The sequence below is a fragment of the Rhinoraja longicauda genome, chromosome 21, assembly GCF_053455715.1.
Source record: "Rhinoraja longicauda isolate Sanriku21f chromosome 21, sRhiLon1.1, whole genome shotgun sequence".
NCBI classification, from domain to species: domain Eukaryota; kingdom Metazoa; phylum Chordata; class Chondrichthyes; order Rajiformes; family Arhynchobatidae; genus Rhinoraja; species Rhinoraja longicauda.
Genome location: NC_135973.1, coordinates 14,346,389 through 14,367,343, shown reverse-complemented (window position 1 = coordinate 14,367,343; position 20,955 = coordinate 14,346,389). Strand labels below are relative to the sequence as shown.

General features: G+C 43.9%; 1 protein-coding gene across 1 annotated transcript; it reads left to right on the top strand.

Annotated features, from left to right (window-relative positions):
- The first annotated feature begins 10,648 nt into the window (after positions 1-10,648).
- Positions 10,649-17,384, top strand: sox8a (SRY-box transcription factor 8a). Its single transcript, XM_078417804.1, has 3 exons — positions 10,649-11,414; positions 13,237-13,478; positions 15,453-17,384. Exons 1-3 carry the CDS (start codon positions 10,966-10,968, stop codon positions 16,178-16,180), a joined length of 1,419 nt encoding a protein of 472 aa, XP_078273930.1. The 5' UTR covers positions 10,649-10,965; the 3' UTR covers positions 16,181-17,384.
- The last annotated feature ends 3,571 nt before the right edge of the window (positions 17,385-20,955 follow it).

Below are 20,955 nucleotides of genomic sequence, written 5' to 3'. Positions count from 1 at the left end.
TGTTAAGAAATTTGCGAATGGTACCAGAATTAGCCAGACACTTCAAGGTGAAGACGAAAGATACAGATTGCACAAAGATGTCAATGGTTGAGTGGATGAGCAGTAAAGCAACCAAGTTTCAAGCTGGAGAAATATGAACAAATGATTTTAAGGATGATACGCAATAAGAGAGATGTACAAGACATGGTAAGGCACAGAGAAGCATGGCTAAACAGACTACTGGCAGTGCAAACCCATAAATCCTTGAAGTTAGAAGGGAAGAGAGATGATGTTAGGATGATACTGGCCTGTTATTAATAAGATATAGAACATAAGAGCAGAGAGCTCATAATGGAATTGTAAGAAGCACTGGTTAGGTATTGGCTAGATTTCTATGTACATTTCTGGTCACTATGCTGCAATAATTATGGGATAGCACTGGAGAATGTGCAGAGGAGAGTCGTGGAAATTTTACTTATGGGAACAGATTGGCCTGGCTAAGATTATCCACTTTGGAATAGAGAAGGCTGGAACACAAGGGTTGAAAGAGTGGTGGAGGGTGAGCTTGTCATCACATTCAAAAAAATAACGAGAACTCTTGAAATGGATTTAATCTAAATAGCTTATTTTTGGCCACTGACACACATGTTGATTGGCCCTCTTCTGTACTCAGAATGTGTACATTTATGAGACATCCAAGAAGGGAGAACAGAAAAAAAGTTTATTTTCCTGAGTAGAAAGGACAATGTCTAGGCAACATAGAAATATTGAGGAAAGATTAGAACAGGAGTCGAGGTAAAGGTTTTCATCTTGAGACTGTTGGGATCTGGAACACAAGGGTTGAAAGAGTGGTGGAGGGTGAGCTGGTCATCACATTCAAAAAAATACCGAGAACACTTGAAATGGATTTAATCTAAATAGCTCATTTTTGGCCACTGACACACATGTTGATCGCCCCCCTTCTGTACTGTAAAGTCCCACTAATGTGTGAACACTGTGGATGTACAGTATTTAAGGTGAATCTCGCTGCAAGTATCTAGCTGCAATTAGTGATATGGTGTTGGATTATATCAGATTAATTTGGATAGAAAGCTCATCCACATAGTTCAATGGTCCTGGTGCCCTATTTCCGTGCTGTAAATTCTACTTAAACACCAAATATGCACATTAATCATAAACCATCCCTTATGTGTGGTGATTAACCTTTTGAATTACGTTTTTGGGTTGAACTGAGATTGTATTAATGTGCAATTATTGGAAGCATTCTGGGTACATGTAACCCCCTTTTCACAGGCTGTGTGTGGTGCAAGGCCAACAGTTACTACACATACTTTGAGAAGGTGGTAGTGTGATCTTCAGATCATTAGAGTCCATGTGATGAATGGACTCCTACTGTGAAATTAGGATGACAATTCCAGTACTTAGATCCAATACTTCCAAGCCAGGATAGTGTGTGACCTGGCGGGGAATTTGGAAGAGGTTATATACCCATGAACTGGCAACCCATGTGTCATTTCCAAACATTTCAGTACTTAGATGGGAGATCAACCTGGATGCAGCAGATGCAACAGGCTCACTACCGAGGGGAAATAATTCAACCAGCAGACTAAATTGTGAAATGATCCAAGTCAAATTGCATTGCACATGATACACAAAAGCACTTTGATCTACTGACTTTGTGGCTACCTATTTATTATGCTTTAATGTGACGAGCTCTTTGCACATTAAAGGAGATTATGTTCTGGAGTAACTCAGTTGGTCAGGTAGAATCTATGGCGAACACCGGTGACATTTTGGGTCAGAACCCTTGTTCAGACTGATTGGAGGGAGAGGAAGAATTCTGGGAGAGAGAAGAAGCAGGACAATGTGTAGCAGGTGGGGCACAGGGCAGGGGAGGGGTGGGGGAAAAGGGGTGGGGGGGGAAGAGAGAGGAGGGGGGCGGTTAGTGTTAACCTAACATTGGAGAATTCAATGTTCATACTGATGGGTTGTAAGTTACCGAAGCTTTGTACATTGTTGGCTGGGTGTTTATTTCAATGCCGACTCTCAATGTCTTTGCCAGAGTCCTGGTAACATCACGGAGACTCTGGATGTAGTGCCATTGTGCAAGAAACTGCAAGCACCCGGGGAGAACGTCTAAATTACAAGAGGATATAAAAAGTTTTATTTTAAAGCAAGAGTTGATAGCCAGACAACAATATAACAGTTTTAAAGGAATCCAACAGCCAGACACTCCCTTCAATGCGTTTCCCACTTTTTCTCTGGCTATGTTTTTTTTCTTCAATTATTTGCTCACTGGACTAAAGAGAACACTTTGTCCAGACTCACTGAGGTCACGATATCTCATTATCGGATCTTCTCCTGCCAGTCAGGTATGAACGGAAAAGTTAAATACTGTACAGTGAATACTCCAAACCTGCATGAATTATGTCAATTCGAATCCCATTTTATTTGTCAGAGTTATATTGTTTCCCGAAATGTAAATAAAACGGATGAGATGAGATTTCAGCGGCGTTAAAACTTATCGAGTGAGATTGCATCAAGTGCAGCCTGTGCCCTGTTAGCTGAGAGTAATGCAGGAAATGTTTGGTAAACGGGACGTTTCCTTTCAGCCTGGACACAGTGTGTGTTTGAGATTGTAAAACGTCATGTAAACGAAAGCGGCTATGCCTCTATTCGTGCTTAAATGTTTCAGGGCGTGATACATATCTCCGACGATACGTTTAAAGTATCTAAACGAACACGAACCTGAAGAAGGGTCTCGACCCGAAACATCGCCCATTCCTTCTCTCCAGAGATGCTGCCTGTCCCACTGAGTTACTCCAGCATTTTGTATCTATCTTCGGTGTAAACCGGCATCTGCAGTACCTTCCTACACCTCTCAAGAGATTTGTTGGGTTGCTTTCGACACCTGAAAAAAGACACCAACTGCGCTTCTGTCGACTAACGCAACACCTAGAGATTGACACTCCAACATGCTCGAATCTTTTGTTAATGGTCTCATGAACAGAGACTTGCTTATCAACCTTACTGACTTCAGCAGGCTAGTCAGCGAGCTATGTTACAAAACTAGCAGCTTTTCTTGGGTAGGAGCGAATGTGATGTTTTGGCGGAATGGAAAACGAGAACATTAGTCTACATTATTATAAACACATCTCATTGTAAAATCAAAATACTGCGGGCGCTAGAAAAAAATGATGTGGAAATGCTCGGCGGGCATTGGATAGAGAAGCAGGTTTGACGCTTTAGGTCGACGAGCAGAAATGGAAGAAGCTAGACACGAAAAGCTGGAGTAACTCAGCGGGGCAGGCAGCATCTCTGGAGAGAAGGGATGGGTTTCGGGTCGGTCTAACATTTCATAAACTCACACAGAGTCTATACAATTGTCGTACAATGTGTTGGTATGTTATATGCACCCTTGTGTCGAACATTCGTCAACGGGAAGCATTGGTTCACTCAAATTATTTAACTAGATTTCCTTGCGATGCCCATAAAGTGTGTTGTATTAATTATGCTAATATTAATGTAATCCATTTCAAATCTATCCCACGGCCCCTCGTTCGAACAGTGCAGATATACGGTTCAACTCTGACAATTTCCCTTCTCCGTTCAAAGGTAACTTCCTTAAACAAAACGTGATTCTATTTTGATTCTACAATGAGCTAGGACGAATCGAAGGGCCGAAAGGTTTCCTCCTGGACCCCAAAGTTGTGGGAACGATGACTGACTGTTTTCTGTGGGGCTGGTTGAATTTAAGTTTTTTGAAGCCTCCTGTCTAAATGCTGTGTCCCTAATACAATATTTCCATCTCTCTGTGTTAGTCCTGTCTGGTTTAATGTTACCACAGTCGCCGATCTGATGAGGCCCTGCGTTCGCTCTCTTGCCAACACTGGGTGTTTCTACTGCATTGGGCAAACGGTTGTAAGTACAAGGCGCCAGCGTTGAGTACAGTTTACCGTCTCTCTGAAAGGATGTAATTAGCAGAGATCATGTTAAGGCGAGTAGGCGGGAGAATGTAGCAGGGGAAGGGGAGGGGGGGGGGTCGTTGGGGGGAACAAACGACTCAGAGCAAAGCAGGAATGACAACCCTTCAAACGTATCTGAACTGACAGTTACTCGCCCGGTCATGTAAGATGATATTTGAGAGGATAGACTCGCCTGCTTTGTTTAGGGCGGACTAAATTACATAATTTAAACTTCAACAGCATAGGCTTAAGGTGAGAGGCGAAGACTTAAATGGGTCCCAGGGGGGCAACTGTTTCATCATCGGGTAGTGCATGTATGAAACCAGCTACCAGAGGAAGATACAATTACAACATTTAAAAGGCACTTGGACAGGTACACGGATTGGAAAGGTTTGGAAGGGTATGGGCCAGACGCCGGCAAATGAGAATAGCTTGGTTAGGTCAGCATGGACGAATTGGACGAAACTGTTTGTGTAGGAAGGAATTGCAGAAGCTGGTTTAAACCGTAGACACAAAAATAGACAGAAAAAGCTGGAGTAACTCAACGTGTCAGACAGCATCTCTGGAGCAAAGGAATAGGTGACGTTTCGGGTCGAGGCCCTTCCTCGGACGTGAAGACGAGAAGAAGGGTCTCGACTCGAAACGTCACATATTCCTTTTCCCCAGAGATAGTGTCTATCTTGGACGAAACTATTTCCGTGCTATAAAACACGACGTGTCCGTGATTTTAACTGTCAATTTACACGCAATAATGCAAACATTTGCAACATTTGCAACATTTTTTTCAATCATTTTTGCATTTAGAAAGAAATACACTACTTCAACGCCGAAATTGACCGAAATGGACATTAATTGTCCTGGCCACTTCTAAAGTTAAGAACGAAAAGATTTGTGCATCTGTATCCTTAATACAGTCATTACAGCGAGCAATGAGCTGTTGCCACCAAGGTTGTTTCATTTGATTTCCCTCAAGTCCAAATGATTAATGGGCCAAAATTAGTCAATCTGTCCCGGTCACCAGTAGGTGAGATGACCCGACTAATATTCATTATTATCGTGACAAACATCAAACCTAACGTATCTTATACATTATAACTGCGTGGGAATGTAGCGAGTCGGTCGGTCAATGAGGTTTCGCAATTATCCGGCTTCCAAATACTCCAACACACCTGAACTTAACATCGAACAAAGAGGTTAAATAGCGTGCGTATTTATTTAATATATTAATATAAACTTAACTAGGCACACGGAACAAAATAAAGACGAGAGCAACTGAAGAGGTGGAAAACAATTGAGAGTCCGCATGCATGTCGTGGAGTTCAATCGCTGTGTAAAGACATTTTAGAAAACGAATTCATCGAAGGCTCTACCTGCACAAAAAAACGAAGTACTTTTGATCGAAAATAGGCAATGTTACATATAACTGGTGCAGAAAGGAACTGCAGATGCTGGTTTTCACCGAAGATGGACACAGAATGCTGGAGTAACTCAGCGGGACAGGCAGCATCTCTGGATAGAAGGAATGGGTGACGTTTCAGGTCGAGACCTTCTTCAGACTCGGAGGAGAACTTCTTCAAAGTAGGGATATACCTTGAGGAGATTTCCACAGTGAGGCAGAAGAAATGTGTAGGAAGGAACTGCGATGTTGGTTTACACCGAATGTTGACACAAAATGCTGGAGCCCTTCAGTCTGAAGAAGGGTCTCGACCCGAAACGTCACCAATTCCTTCTACCCAGAGATGCTGCCTGTCCCGCTGAGTTACTCTAGCATTTTGTGTCTGTCTTACATATAACTGGCCTGCGTAAGTTAGGTACAGGACAACATGGCGTTCATTGCCCATGTTTATAATTTCATGAGAATTTAAGCCGGTCATTTATTGTGTATTTTCAGTCTTTTGTGTTGTTTTATGCTGTTTTACATCGCGTTAAATTCCGATACTAGCGAAAATATTGATACATCTGGAAACGGTCTGGATACTTGTGAATAAACACGTCTGTTGCTGACAAAAAATGTTTTATTTTACGTCTTTCATTCGGAAAGTAATGCTTTCTGAAACTATCTCAGTAAATACGTAAGGAAAACTTGATTCATTCCAGATAGTGGGCAGCTATCGATACCCCGACATAGTCCACGTTAATCATATCGGGAAGGAGAATGGAATCAACTGGTGACTACTATTGAGTTGCAGGAGGCAGTGAATGCGTGATGCAAAATTTAGTTGTTTCAATCAGTGACTGTCGTTCAAAACGAAATATCAGCAATTCATCGCGAGCAGTTCAAGTGGCCTGACAACTGGCGCATCCATGTCCATCCGAATGTCCACCACAACAGACCCGCATCCAGTGGTTGGGAGGTTAAGAATAAATATTAAATCTGCAATATAAAATAATTTTTTGAAGGGGAATTTGCAGCGGGTGAATATTTTTTTTATTGAAATTCCAGCGTCTTGTATAAAACCGATGTGAATTTATTCCTGTGTATCCCAGCCACCATTTAGTCGCACAATATTCACAGGGCGACACGTAAACTCTCAACTCTGATTTCTGTATATTTTCTCTTCCAGTTAGAGAAATCAAACCTTTAAAATATGCGTGCTGAATTTGGAAAACTGCTTGCATTGAGAGTTTGTAACGTGGATCGTTGTTACTCTGACAACGTTCTTTGGAGAATATAATTTCGTTACCAACATAAAGCATAAACCAGCAGGCAGGCATCCCCGTTCTTTTCACATGGATCGCTTATTTATTTATAAAATGCAAAAATAATACATGGCAGTGCTTTTAAAAAAAAAAATTAGCAAAACGCACAGAGTGATTGTCAGTTAACATTATTATTGTACAATTAATCAATTCTAACAGAAGTGGGACATTGATTAACTGATTGATTATATACAGAAACTATTCTAAAATATCAAGAGCACGGCCGTATAAAACATGATGTACAAAACAAGGTGGATTTCCTTTAAAGAACCTGGTCCGCTGTTACTCGGTGCAAGAGAGGGGAAGATGAACGAACTGCATGCTCTGATATTTCGCGTGCTGGGTGGGAGAACTGGCGAAAATTCCGCCTGGAACCTGATCAGAAGAATAACATGGCATTAGTTTCTATTAATCCATAACTGCCTTTTTGTTTGCTAATTTGTATGCACTAATCCAAATTCCTTTCAGACAACCGCAGAATTTACAAAATAGCATTTGTGTATTTCTGTTAAACTGTAGACGTGCCTATGTTGGGGTTTTTTTAAACTGACACGAGATCTTAAGCACTTCTGCCGGCGCAAAGGTATATAATTAGACGTGTGTGCAGATCAAAACATTGCACAGGCCTCTTCAGACGATCCAGCCGAGAGAGCACGCTCGCGGTGTGATCAGACAACGCCAACTTCCGTGTGTCTAGTGCAGGCGACACAGACCTGCAGCGTACCTGAGTTTTGTTGACAAGATTTATCACCTTGGCAAATTATCACCGTTCCCCGTTAAAAATAGAGCAGAAAGCGCAGCGAAAGATAATCGTGAAAGGTAACCTACCCACAGTTGAACACTGGACAATTCTTTCATGAAACCGAGAAGTAGGAAATGTATGAGTCGCATCTGGGTGTTCAGGCCCCACTCACTTCCCGATTAAAACTCAACTCTCTGCCTCCCAATTCTCTGCCGTGAACCTTCATGTTTTGTGATAAACTGCCGCAGACCCATACAGAATCAATTAAGACCACTTCGACATTTTTGTTTGGCTGTACAGCCGCCTGGGATTCGTTAAGGATCCCACAGATAGTCAGATCCCAGTTGGAAAAATTATCAAAATAATTCCACCCTTCATCCCAGCAGCAGCGATACGCAACATCGTTCCTGGTCTTTGGTTTTCACTCACTCCGAACACCCACACGGCTCGCCTTTGATCGATAGCCTACTCAAGTCCATATATACCTGGCAAACTAAGACAACGACATCCGCCTGTACCTTCTGCACTCTTATCTTTCGTAATTAATCCTGTTTCACTTTAACCAAACCTGACTGACTCCATTCAGTATCAGACCAGATCAAACGCCAACCATCGCAGAAAGCTACTTTATATCCGAAGAAAGTCCCCAAGGTCGTTTCGCCTCGGTGTTAATTTGGTTCATAATTCAATTCGGGGAGAAAAAGCAGCACCCGGTCCCCGGTCGTTTAGAAAACAAACGGTGCCAACGGATTCTGGTGTCTTGATAAAAGAAAAGTTTTGTCGGTTTTTGCCATTTTTTCTTCAGCACAGTACCAGAGGCAAGGAAACACACTTATATTAGAATGCATTTGGGCAGTATTCATGAAGGTCCTTCACACATCACAGAACCAAAAAGAGCCGGACACCAATCGATCATCATCTGATTGTCATTTTCAACCCTGAACAAAGCAGGTAGCCTGAACCAATGGACCTTCATATTTTCCTCACATTTTATCGATCTTTTTTAAATGACTTCTTACCGCATTTCATCTGAGAGAGTGAGTGTAATCTTTGATAATTTTATCATAAAATGCCCCAATAGTTTAGTCCATGTATTTTTCGGGACGTGTTTTATAAGGAGATGCATAATCTCTGCATTAAACATATTTAATGTGGACATCAACATTATAAGCCGCACCATTAAGTCGAGTTTCGTTTACACGCTTGTAAACAGCTCAGCAATTAAGACCATTCAAGTCACCCTCAAGGTCCTCTGACTTTGTGTGAAACAACGCAAGATTTCAAAGCCACAAAGCAGACGCTCTCGTTTCAGACTCTAACAAAAGAAAACAGAATGTAAGTATTGTTGGAAAGTGGCAAAAAAAATGCAAACACTTCTCCTCCGATCCAAACCCTTAGAGATTTATTCGAATTATATGACAGGTGGCAAGGGGGAAAATGGCCCCAAAGGAAACCTCAGAGATATTCTGAAAATTAATTCCTATGCAGTTTGGATGACCCCCCCCCCCCCCGCTATTTATAGGTCAAACGTTGTAGCAGGTAATAATTTTGGTCAAACGTTGTAGCAGGTAATAATTTTGGATAAACCCAAAAAGCTGGAGTAACTCAGCGGGTCAGGCAGTATCTCTGGAGAGAAGGAATGGGTGACGTTTCGGGTCGAGACCCTTTTGGGATACACTAGCATTCACACCTTCACAATGTTTCTGGGTGTAACCTTCCACAGATGGATATGGCGAGACCCATATCACAGAAGGGACAGAGGAAAAGAAAAGTGAACTGTAATGGGAAGGGAGAAATCCACCAATATTCTCAGAAATCAGTTCTTTGGAAATTAACGTGAAATAACATGTGAGGCGTCTTAATAGCCTTTAAAACGTAATAAAATGATCATGTCTTCTACTTATCTGGCATAACTCTTTTTGATTTTAGCTTCATAAAGACTCCAGTCTAGAAAACAATCCAAGAATTAAAGCCTTCTTACCGAACCGAATGTGTACTGTAAACAAAAATAATAACCTGTCCACATTCAGACTGTAGAGCGTTAATAATTTTGCAACAGAAGTCCAAATCACTAAGCTGCATTGTCGTCAGGGAAAGGTTACACATCAGCTCCTCTGCTATATAATAACCCAGCTTCAAGCTTTGGGAACCATTGCCTGGTGTTTGGTAAACGAGTGGGAGCAGGAGAAAGGAATTCGGCGTTTGCCTACTGGGCCAACCCTTGCAACGGGTAACACCAACACTTACAAAGGATCCCTACCTACCCGGGGAAACACTTAATGCAGGGTTAAATGCTGCAGTGGGTCATAAAACAGAGATGGGGGGGCGGGGAGAGAGAGAGAGAGAGAGAGAGAGAGAGAGAGAGAGAGATAGGCAACGAGAGAGAGAGAGAGAGAGAGAGAGAGAGAGAGAGAGAGAGAGAGAGAGAGAGAGAGAGAGAAGAGAGACAGACAGAAAGAAATAGACATAGAGATAGATAGATGGAGACAGAGAGAGATAGACAGACAGAGAGAGAGAGAGAGAGAGAGAGCGGGAGAGAGAAATTGAGCTCTTACACGTGTAAGTTACTTACCATGTTAAGAAGCAAAGAAGCAATCGATATGGTCGAAAGTTTCGTGGCAGTTTTCCTTGAGGTCCCGTTTATTTCAATTTAAAGATGAAATATCCACTTTAGCAAGCACATCACCACTGTCCGGTCCACACGCCGAATGATAAATAATTCGCCATTCATTTCTGAAGGGTCGGATTTATAAACGACGCCTCCGGTGTGTTCCCTCGCTTTAAAGGTCGGGCAACAGGATAAACTAAGCGAGCCGCATAGTGTGGAAAATGCACACTGCAACTAAACGTTTTGTTTTAAAAAAAAACTAATGCACGTCTCCGAACATACATAAATATCCACACCGCTGAGATTTCAGCTATCGTTTCTGTTCGCAGAAATAAGAGCTAATTGAGGCTGTACATGCACTGAAATGTTTGGTGAATCGACTTTGGAAGATGAAAATATCTTCCATTTTGCCAGAAGATTCTTGGTGAGGGCGGCCGTTTAATATTTAAATAGGTTTTTTTTAAAAAGAAAAGGACTGGGACTTTAAAAAACCCAAACCCGGGTCGCTCATTAAAGAGACTTCCCTCCCTCCCTCCTCTCCTTAACGAGTGGAGCCAATCCGAGAGACGTGGGCACACTCGGGCCAATCAGGGATTCGTAGCCCGGGACTGATATAGCAGCCGTAAACAAACTTCTGACAAAAGTTTCTTTTTTCCCAAGTTTTCCTCAGCAGCCGCCCGGCGACTTGACACAGTGTCTGTCTGTCCACTGCTGCCTCCTCTATCTCCATGCTCAGCGTGATCTCTCTCCAGCACTGTCTCATTTAAACAATCCCCCACCCCACCCAGGATCGAAGCACGTGGCTTTAATGTGGACAGACCTAGTTTGAAACGGCAGAGTTGAACGTTAATCTTATCGCTTGTTAATTTCCCCCTTTTTGGAGTGTCGTGTCGAGTCGTGTCGAGTCGCATCGGGTTTCTCGCAAGTTAAATGCACCCCTGGCGGCTGCGGTGAAGCGGTTTGCCAAGTCGATGCTGAACATGACGGAGGAAGGCGGGCAGGCAGCGGCCGACACGGGCTGCAGCCCCGGGTGTAGCGGCTCCGACAGCGAGTCGGTGGGGTCGCCGGGCTCGGCGTCTGAAGGCGAGACCCAGGCGGAGGACGTCTGCCGCTCGCTGCCCGCCGCCGCGGCCACCAAGAAGCTGGGAGGAGGAGGAGGAGGAGGAGGCGGAGGCGGCGAGGACGACGAGCGTTTCCCCGCCTGCATCCGAGAGGCGGTCAGCCAGGTGCTGAAGGGCTACGACTGGACACTGGTGCCAATGCCGGTGCGGATAAACGGCACGTCCAAGAACAAGCCCCACGTCAAGAGACCCATGAACGCATTCATGGTGTGGGCTCAGGCTGCCCGCCGCAAACTCGCCGACCAGTACCCGCACCTACACAACGCCGAACTCAGCAAAACCCTGGGCAAACTCTGGCGGTAAGTGTCGCGCCCGGCTTGCGTGCTTGTTGTGGGTTGCGGGACTCCCGGTCAGAGAGAGAGACATCCACGGGGATCCATCTCCACCCCCCGGGGGATAGGGGAGACCTGTGGGCGAGTGAACAGGAGCTCGCCGGCTCTTGGTCCCGACCCAGGAGTAGTGCCTGCCTTCCCCATCTCCACAACGGCCCGGTGCGGCATTCTCTCCCCCTCATCTCCTATCTCCCCACCACCCCCTCCTCTCCTCTCTCCTCTCCCCCCACCACCATCCCCTCCCCCTCCTCTCCCCCTCCTCTCCCCCTCCTCTCCCCCTCCTCTCCCCCTCCTCTCCCCCTCCTCTCCCCCTCCTCTCCCCCTCCTCTCCCCCTCCTCTCCCCCTCCTCTCCCCCTCCTCTCCCCCTCCTCTCCCCCTCCTCTCCCCCTCCTCTCCCCCTCCTCTCCCCCTCCTCTCCCCCTCCTCTCCCCCTCCTCTCCCCCCCACCATCCTCTCCTCTCCCCCTCCGCGGGCTCAGCTAAGTGCCTTTTAAAAAGAAATTGAAACATTTCTCTGCCGTATTAAAAAAATATATTAGAACCGCTACACCCTAATGTTGAAGACAAGGTTTATTTCTGTTCCCGGCCTCTCTCGGTCGGTGGCAGTCTCTCTCGCCCACGGACCGCCCTCCGTTAGGCTGAATGAGATTTTAATGAAGGCGATACTATCCGCTGGGACAGCGAGTCAAGGCAGATTCGTACAGCCTGCCCTGAGCCCCATGGCTCTGTGACTTTCTTTGATTCGATCCCAACCCCACTCCGAGTTCACCCAGAGCGCCGTCCGCAGCGCTCGGACATGGGTCGGTCTTGAGATTGGTGGGCGAGAAGGATTCAGCCAGTCTGAAGAAGGGTCTCGACCATTCCTTCTCTCCAGAGATGCTGCCTGTCCCGCCGAGTTACTCCAGCATTTTTTTTGTGTCCATCTTCAGCCCATCGAGCTAGTTGGTGACCCTCTCAGTTGACCTCCACCCCCCTTTCCTCTCCCTCTCCCTCTCCCCAAATATTGAGCAAGTTTTAGCGGGCGGTTTTAGCTCCCTCACCCCTTTCCATCCCAGCGCGGCTTCCAAGCAAGGACTTGCGATCACTTTCGAGTTAGCCGAGAGACGCAGCGAGAGGGGGGCTAACGTGCTTAGCGTGTAAACACCGCAACGGGGGATTGGCGGGGACATTCGTGGAAGGAAGAATATATAAGACAATAACTGCAGATGCTGGTACAAATCGAACGTATTTATTCACAAAATGCTGGAGTAACTCAGCAGGTCAGGCAGCATCTCAGGAGAGAAGGAATGGGTGGCGTTTCGGGTCTTAGAAGGGTCTCGACCCGAAACGTCACCCATTCCTTCTCTCCTGAGATGCTGCCCGACCTGCTGAGTTACTCCAGCATTTTTGTTAATAAATACCTTCGTGGAAGGAAGATAGGCTTTTCTATTGAACCCACTTTGGGCGCTGAGATCAGATCACACAAATTTCATTTGTCCGGTCTGAAATTCCCAATGTTCTCGGTCAAAGGTGACGGGTGGAGTTGTGTGTAGGAAGGAACTGCAGGTGTGTAGGAAGGGACTGCAGAGACGCTGTTTTACATCGAAGAAGATAGACCCCAAAAGCGGGTCAGGCAGCATCTCTGGAGAGAAGGAATGGACGACGTTTCGGAGTCGAGATTTCAAAGGTAGACTATCCCAAGGTGGGGGTGGGGGGGTCCATCTGTGGAAAGAGCGGGCTGCGAGAGTGGGTTGGGGTTTCTGCCAAGCCTGAGACTGACCCACTGCCATTGCCTGCCTCCCTACCACAGCTTGCTGAGCGAGAGCGAGAAGCGTCCCTTTGTGGAGGAGGCGGAGCGCCTGCGGGTTCAGCACAAGAAGGACCATCCCGACTACAAGTACCAGCCCCGCCGCAGGAAGAGCATGAAGAACGGCCCGGCCGACTCGGAGCAGGGCGCCGATCAGAACCACCTGGGCGTCGGGCAGGTGTACAAGGAGAGCCTGGCGGCGGCGAGGGTGACCTCCGACGGCCACCACCCGCCCGAGCACGCAGGTGAGCAGCCGAGAGTTGGAGGGGGCTGGGGTCTTGGTGGGAGCTGGAGGGCTGGGGTCTTGGTGGGAGCTGGAGGGCTGGGGTCTTGGTGGGAGCTGGAGGGCTGGGGTCTTGGTGGGAGCTGGAGGGCTGGGGTCTTGGTGGGAGCTGGAGTCTTGGTGGGAGCTGGAGGGCTGGGGTCTTGGTGGGAGCTGCAGGGCTGGGGTCTTGGTGGGAGCTGGAGGGCTGGGGTCTTGGTAGGAACTGGAGGAGGGAGGTAGGAAAGCCAATAAAGCGAGCGAAGGCAACAGCGAGGACAAAGTGGAGTCACAGCGACCAACTGTTGGTCGTTTAACCATTTAACGCCCTGGTCACTTTGCTTAAGCATCTTGCACCGAGCAACTCCTGAGTTTATCAGAATACAACTTGGCCTGGCCTCAAAGTTAACAGCGCCCAGTCATTATTCAAGAGAAACCACAATGATTGGTTTGCGTGAAGAGGTTTCTGGTCCTGTTGCGCTGTCCATTGAGAGACACTTCCCCCCCCCCCCCCCTCCAATTTACAATAAAAATAGAAAATGCTGTGAATACTCAGCGGGTCAGGCCGCATCTGTGGGAAGGGAGACAGAGTTGGCGTTTCAGGTGGAAGGTCCTTCGTTTTTCTGAATTTATTTCTCCATCTACCGGGGTCAAACGGTCCACTTCCCTTCTCCAATACTGTCACCTGCATACGCTCCCGATTCACCATGGATTTGGCCCTCGGGACAAAACGGTAGGAGTTAACCGAAAGAGATAGTTTGGACCCTCTGACTTGCATGAACCCCGCGCACAAAACGAATCGTCGGGACTTTTTCCATTTATTTGCGCTTTCGATACACTCTTCGCATAATTGCGAAAAAGTTTCCAACTGGTGGCGTAAAGTTCTGCGGGAAGATGAGAGAAACCGATGTTGTCTTCCTGCCAGCAGAGAAGGCTAAAGGGTTAAAAGCCAATAATGTGGGCGATGAGGTGAATGGTTTCGGTTGGCAGGGAGGCTTATGATATTTGGAAGAGCGGGGATGAGGAGACGGGTTTGGTGCAGTCTAGTGCAGTTTGGCTCACTCCAAGAGACGGCGAAAAATAGATTCAGCAGCAGTCTCGGGACACTGAGGGCCAGAATCCGCTTTCGTATTGTTTGGGGAATGTGTGTGTATAGATATAGATATAGATATAGATATAGATGTAGATATAGATAGATATTATATATATATATAGATATTATATATAGATATATAGATATTATATGTATAGATATATAAATATTATATATATATGATATATATATATATATATATTTAAATACAGATATTATATATAGATATATAGATAGTATATATAGATATATAGATATTATATGTATAGATATATAGATATTATATATATATGATATATATATATATATATTTAAATACAGATATTATATATAGATATTTTATATTTCATATATGATATATTAAATATTTATATTATAAATATATAATATTTATTATATGTACAATGTATATAATATATATGTATATGTGCATTTATAATAGGTGTGTGTGTGTATATACACTCTGAACTTTTTTTCTCATTTATTATATTGTTTAGAGTGCACTATGTTTACATTTTCTATTGTGCTGCTGCAAGTAAATATTTTAATTGTTCTATCTGGGACATATGACAATAAAACACTCTTGACTCTCTGGAAAACGTGTTCAGCGGTGACTTTTGATGGGTATTTGAGATACATTGGAAAGGGTAGTGGGGATGGGGGAGGATTGCGGGGCCAGGGTGAATGAGCAGGAAGAAGTGGTTGGTTGGATAACTCTTGCGCAGTTTCAATAGCCCAGGGACCTCCTAATGCTTTGTGTGAATTTTTTTAAAGTGTTAACACCACTCCCCTGTGACTGTCGTGTAATTGTTTGCTCTATTTCTGACTTCTGTAGTAAAGGCCTGTCCTTTTGTTCTTAATCAGGCCACGCACAAGGGCCCCCAACTCCACCCCCCACTCCCAAAACCGACCTCCACGCAGGCAAGCATGAGCTGAAGAGGGAGGGGCGCTCCATGCCGGAGAATGGCCGCCAGAACATTGACTTCAGCAACGTGGACATCAGCGAGCTGAGCAGCGAGGTCATCAACAACATGGAGACCTTCGACGTCCATGAGTTTGACCAGTACCTCCCATTGAATGGCCATGCTGTGCCTCTCCCCTCCGACCACAGCCACGGACTGAACATGACCGGCTCCTACAGTGCTTCCTATCTAACCAGCAGCGGCACCGCCCAAGCCATCTGGAGCCATAAGAGCATCTCGTCCTCCTCGTCCTCCTCATCGGTCTCCAGCGAACCGAGCCAGCAAAGGCTGCACATTAAGACCGAACAGCTGAGCCCAACTCACTACAACGACCAACATCACGGCTCGTCGCCACAAACCGATTATAGTTCCTACAGCAGCCAGGGATGCAGCCCTATCAGTGCCAGTGCTGCTGCCTTCCCTGGCTCCCAATGTGACTATTCTGACGTCCAAGGCCCCAATTACTACAGCCCTTACTCCGGATACCCTTCAACCATCTACCAGTACCCTTATTTTCATTCATCTCGCCGTCCTTATGCATCACCCCTTTTGAATAGCCTCTCCATTCCTCCAGCCCACAGCCCGACTAACTGGGACCAACCTGTCTACACAACCCTGACCAGGCCATAGGAAGTCGTCATTTCCCAGGATACATATTGCGAGGGAGGGAGGGGGGGAGGGGGGATGCAGGTTTAGGAGATGCATGATCTCAAGAACCCTTGAGACTTAATCAGTCTTCCATGGCATTATGCACTAATGAAAGACTGAATGAGTGGAGCACTGTACCATTCCATTTTAAGTGCCTGCTGATCCAAATGATGCCAATTCTGACCAGTGACAACCATCAGTGACTTAGATTTTTGTTTGAAAAAGGCAAAAGCTTTGGTCTGAAGTGATTACCAGCACGAAGACGGGGAAAAAAAATGAAAACCTCTGAAATCCTCTGTGAGGACGAGCTACATTTGAATGAAATAGGTCAGACTCCGCAAATCTTTATTCTTTCCCTAGTTTGTTTTATTTTCTAAGTTTATGAAAAGAGGTTATGGAAGCGTTGAGGATATCTAAATTTTTGAAACGTATTGTTTCTGAACCGTAGTTGTTGAAGTGTGTATTTATCTTATGTATTTTTACCTTTTTTACTTGGAACATTTCAAGCAAAAAAAATTAGGCTTTTTCTTGTGCGATCAAGAATTCATGTGATAATGGAAAGGGTGTCTTGAAGGAAAATGAATCAGTTGACTTATTTCCCATGGGTTTGGGAGGCAGTTTTTTGAATGACATGCCAATTTTTTTTTCTAAATCAGAGTGAAAACCATATCTTACTAAACATATTACACGCTTTGAAATCGTGTCTTTGTCACAGTTTCTGGATAAAATGGTAAATTTTTCTAACAGAGAAGTTTCAAAAGTTTGTTCCTTGGCAACTCGGACTATTGGGGACCATATATTTTAGCCAACAAGCTGTGAATCTTTTAATTCTCCACTACAATAAAACCGAACCCATATTAACAAATGCTGTCGATGAATAGGGTAGTCTAATACTGTCTTTTGTTCTCCAGTTTCAATTGTATGCTGAGCATATAAACTTGTTTTCCATTTAAATGCTAATTTGTGCCTTAATGTTTGCAAGAATAAAAAGATTTATGTTAATTTTTACTTCTATTTTTGGAAAAAAATGTTTGTTTTGAAAAAGATATTCTTGGCAAATCCTTTTTGCAAACTGTTTACTGTACATAGTTTGAGAAATCAATTGTAACTTAACCATTCTGTTTGTACTAGAGTCTACTGTTAGAGGAATGCAGAATAATTTCTGATTAAGCAATGTTAACTTTTGTACAGATAAAATGTCAAGATTAAAAACAAAGCTTTTTACTGTATGTTGGTGCATCTAATTTTAAGAAAAATAATTAGTTCATGGATTAGACAATGAAATGTTAAGACACAGACATGCAGCACAGACACAGTCCCTTTGGCCCCAATGTCCACTACTTTTTGTAGTACCCATCTACAAAAAGCTAAGACGTTTAGTTAGCCTGTAAGCTTATTTGCCTTGGTGAATCAAGTACTCATCTAATTATGTTTTAAATAATTGCAACCACTCTCAGGGTGAAGAAAAATCTTCCTCAGATCCTCTTTAATCCTTTTATCCCATTTCTAAACCTATGCCCTGGAATGAGGGAACAGAACTCTGAACAATTATGCTCAACATTGTTTTTTTGCATTGATTACATACACAGTTTAAAATTTAAAGACAAAGGGGGGTTATGTTTGATGGACCCCTGTTGGATCATTTCTACTTTGGAAAGGATCATGTCGATTTCATTGAGGTTCAGAAGCATCTTCCAAAAACACAAAATTCATTAGCAATGGTTTGACATATTTTATTCAGTAACAATGTTTTTAATTTTTGAAGAGCCAGGGAAAATAATTTTTAAAACTTGTTTATCTTTGCTTTGGAAAAAAAAAAAGTGGTCTCATCAACAAAGCACCCTTCACAACCTTCATTAACATTCTAACACTAATTAGAAAAAGAATAGGACTTTTTCTAAAGTTACAAAGTTTGAGCAAGTGAAAAAATCTACCCTCTAAAAAAATATACGAAAACTCAGTGATTACTCAGAGATGCTTAATTGAATGGAAAGCAAACTCTGACATCTTGAGTTTTCATTTTTTTTTTTAGAGGGTCGATTTTTCACTTGCTCAAACTTAGTAACTTTAGATAAAGTCTTGTTCTTTTTCTAATGAGTGTTAGAATGTTAATAACATCTATGTTGGTTAAATCTCACCAGACACGGAGCTGATGCATGCAACTAGATTCTCACAATTGCTCATTGTGAATTACCGCCTGCTAATATTTTGCGACAAGTGGCATGTTATTCGCAAAGACCTGATTGAGAACATGTTGCAGGAACTGTGTGATTGTCACACATGCTATCTTCGAGTACGTAATCTAAAGTAAGTTGAAAGATGCATTTTATATCATCTGTCAGGATCGCAGAGGAGCGACCCAAACATTCGCAGTACGCAAGATCTTTTTGGAGCAATTACTATTTAAATGTTGGAAACGCGCAAGGCCAATTTTGCATCCAGAAAGCTTTTACGAAGAGTGTGATAATGATAAATCATCATGATTCTTAGTCATGTTGGCTGAATATTAAATATTGACGAGGACACTGAGAATTCCCTGCTATGCTTTTGATTAGTACCTCGTACATTCTATGTTCATCTGACAGGGCAGAAAATGCTCCAGTTTATTAACTTGAAAGAACCGTCATGGAGATTTGTGGATTTACATAAATATCTGCATCTCGTGAGCCAAAAAATGTAGCTTTAATCATCAATTACTGCTGGATTTATGGAACTAAACAAAAGCTCTCAACATTTATACAATATATTACATTAGCTATTTATTCTTTTAGTCAGAAATAGTGAACCAGCAACACTACGAATGACCAGATTTACAAATGCATCTCAGGCCAAAATAAAATCCAATTAATTTGACTGCAAACTATTATAAATGTGCAAAAAAATGCTCCTATTTCAACAGTGGGCATTCATTCAAGATGTTTTTTGCTAAAACCAACAATTTAATTAGATATTCATTTGAACTTTCCTCTGTTTCCAAATATTGCCCTATTTTATGTGGCATCCAGAGCAGAAGTCACCAACTTTTAAAGTGGACTTGGGAATGATAGTTATTTGTGCATTTTCAGGATTTGATCAAACTGAACTGAGAAGGGATATCAGTTCTCTAATTACAACCTCCACTGATATAATTACATTCTCTTTTCTTTACAAACTATGGCCTTCAATCACCTTCCCCTGCCCTCTGCATAAAACATGATCCCACCACCATTCACCATTCTCACAAATAACCCTCTATGAAGCTTTCCTACCCTATCCAAGACCCTTTTCCTTGCTTGTGAATACCCAGTTTCAAATATACTTTCATGAAACTGCCCTTTCTTGAATGCTTGGCATATGCCCATTTACTTCCTCCAAATCATAACGTTGTCATTTTAATCCCCTAACCTTAATATTTCTTCCCCGTGGAACCCATTTTTATTCTGCCCACATACACACCACCCCCTCTCCCTCCCCCCCCCCCCTCCCAATTGAACCGGTCATTGATCTATTAGGGGCAATTTACAGTGGGCAGTTAATCTACCAAACTGCACACTTTTAGGAGGCAGGAGGACACCAGAGTGCCCACAGGAAACACACCTGGTCACAGGGCATAGTTGCAAATTCGACCCACCAGCGGGTAACATCGGAGGTCAGGATTGAACCTGGGTCTCTGGAGCTGTGAGGCAACTACTCCTCTTGCTGCCCCACCATGCTGTCCTTTGCATTTTATCTGTTGGCATGTTTTAGATTTCATTCGCACACCCAGCTTTTCTGTTGCCTCTCCGTCAGCTGCCTAGTACAACCAACCACTTCCTGAACCACGGCTTTTGTCAATTTAACAGTGGAATAAAATAAACAACCTTATCTGTTTTCTGCTAGAGGTTTTGAATTCTTGCCCAAAAATCTTGTGTTGGCATAAGCCTCTCATGTTTTATTGCGCAAAATCTTGTTCCCTTGAGCCACATAAGATGTTAAGGCAGCTGGCAAAAATCATGGTTGAAGAGAAGAGAGGGGGGTCTAGAAAGGTTTTAGGGATGGGTTTGTGAAGAGAATGCTGTGAATGCTGGAGACATGGAATTCACTGTGTTATGGAAGAGGCCAGAACTGCAAAAAGCCAAGAGATCTCACAGGATTATAGATTGGAGAAGAACTCATAGAGAGTGAGAGGGCCAGTTTTAATGGGATTTGAAAGCCATAATTATATCTTTAAATGAATGGGGAGAACATTCTCAAACCAGCTTGGCATGCATCGGGTAGAACTCCAGTGTGGCATCCAACTGAAATGCCCGAGGGTAGTCCATCTGCAACCAATTTAAATGCGGGGACAATGTAAATGTGATCTCCCGGACTCTCAATATATATAAAACTTAACCACTGAGACAGAGACAATGTGCTACTTAAACAGACTTGTATAATTAAGTTTGCCAACCCTTCCAGATAGTAGGGGGGAATTAAATAAATCTCCAGGAGTCTGTTGGGAGCAACCCAGGAGATGACTTTCTGTCAGCATGAGGAGATTGTTCACAGTCATTGCACAGACTGAGCCAGCCCAGAAGATGCCAGTGTAGGGAATGAACTAGCAATGTTCACAGTGGGATCAGGCATTCCAGCCTGAAGCAAGGAGCAGAGCAGCTGTGTGGATGTGGCAATAACCTTCCTTCTCACCCAGAGTGGGCTGACACAGAGAGGAACGAAATAGATGAATGAAGAGATAAACCCCCACCACCGGCAAGGTCTGAAATCGTGGCGTGAAGTCGGTGTCACACTCAAATTAAAGG

What these genes read in the sequence shown, in the direction of transcription:
- sox8a (XM_078417804.1), top strand. Translation starts at nt 10,966, where the DNA reads ATGCTGAACATGACGGAGGAAGGCGGGCAGGCAGCGGCCGACACGGGC. An exon ending in ACCCTGGGCAAACTCTGGCG is followed by an intron (nt 11,415 to 13,236) that starts GTAAGTGTCGCG and finishes TCCCTACCACAG; the next exon opens with CTTGCTGAGCGAGAGCGAGA. An exon ending in CCACCCGCCCGAGCACGCAG is followed by an intron (nt 13,479 to 15,452) that starts GTGAGCAGCCGA and finishes GTTCTTAATCAG; the next exon opens with GCCACGCACAAGGGCCCCCA.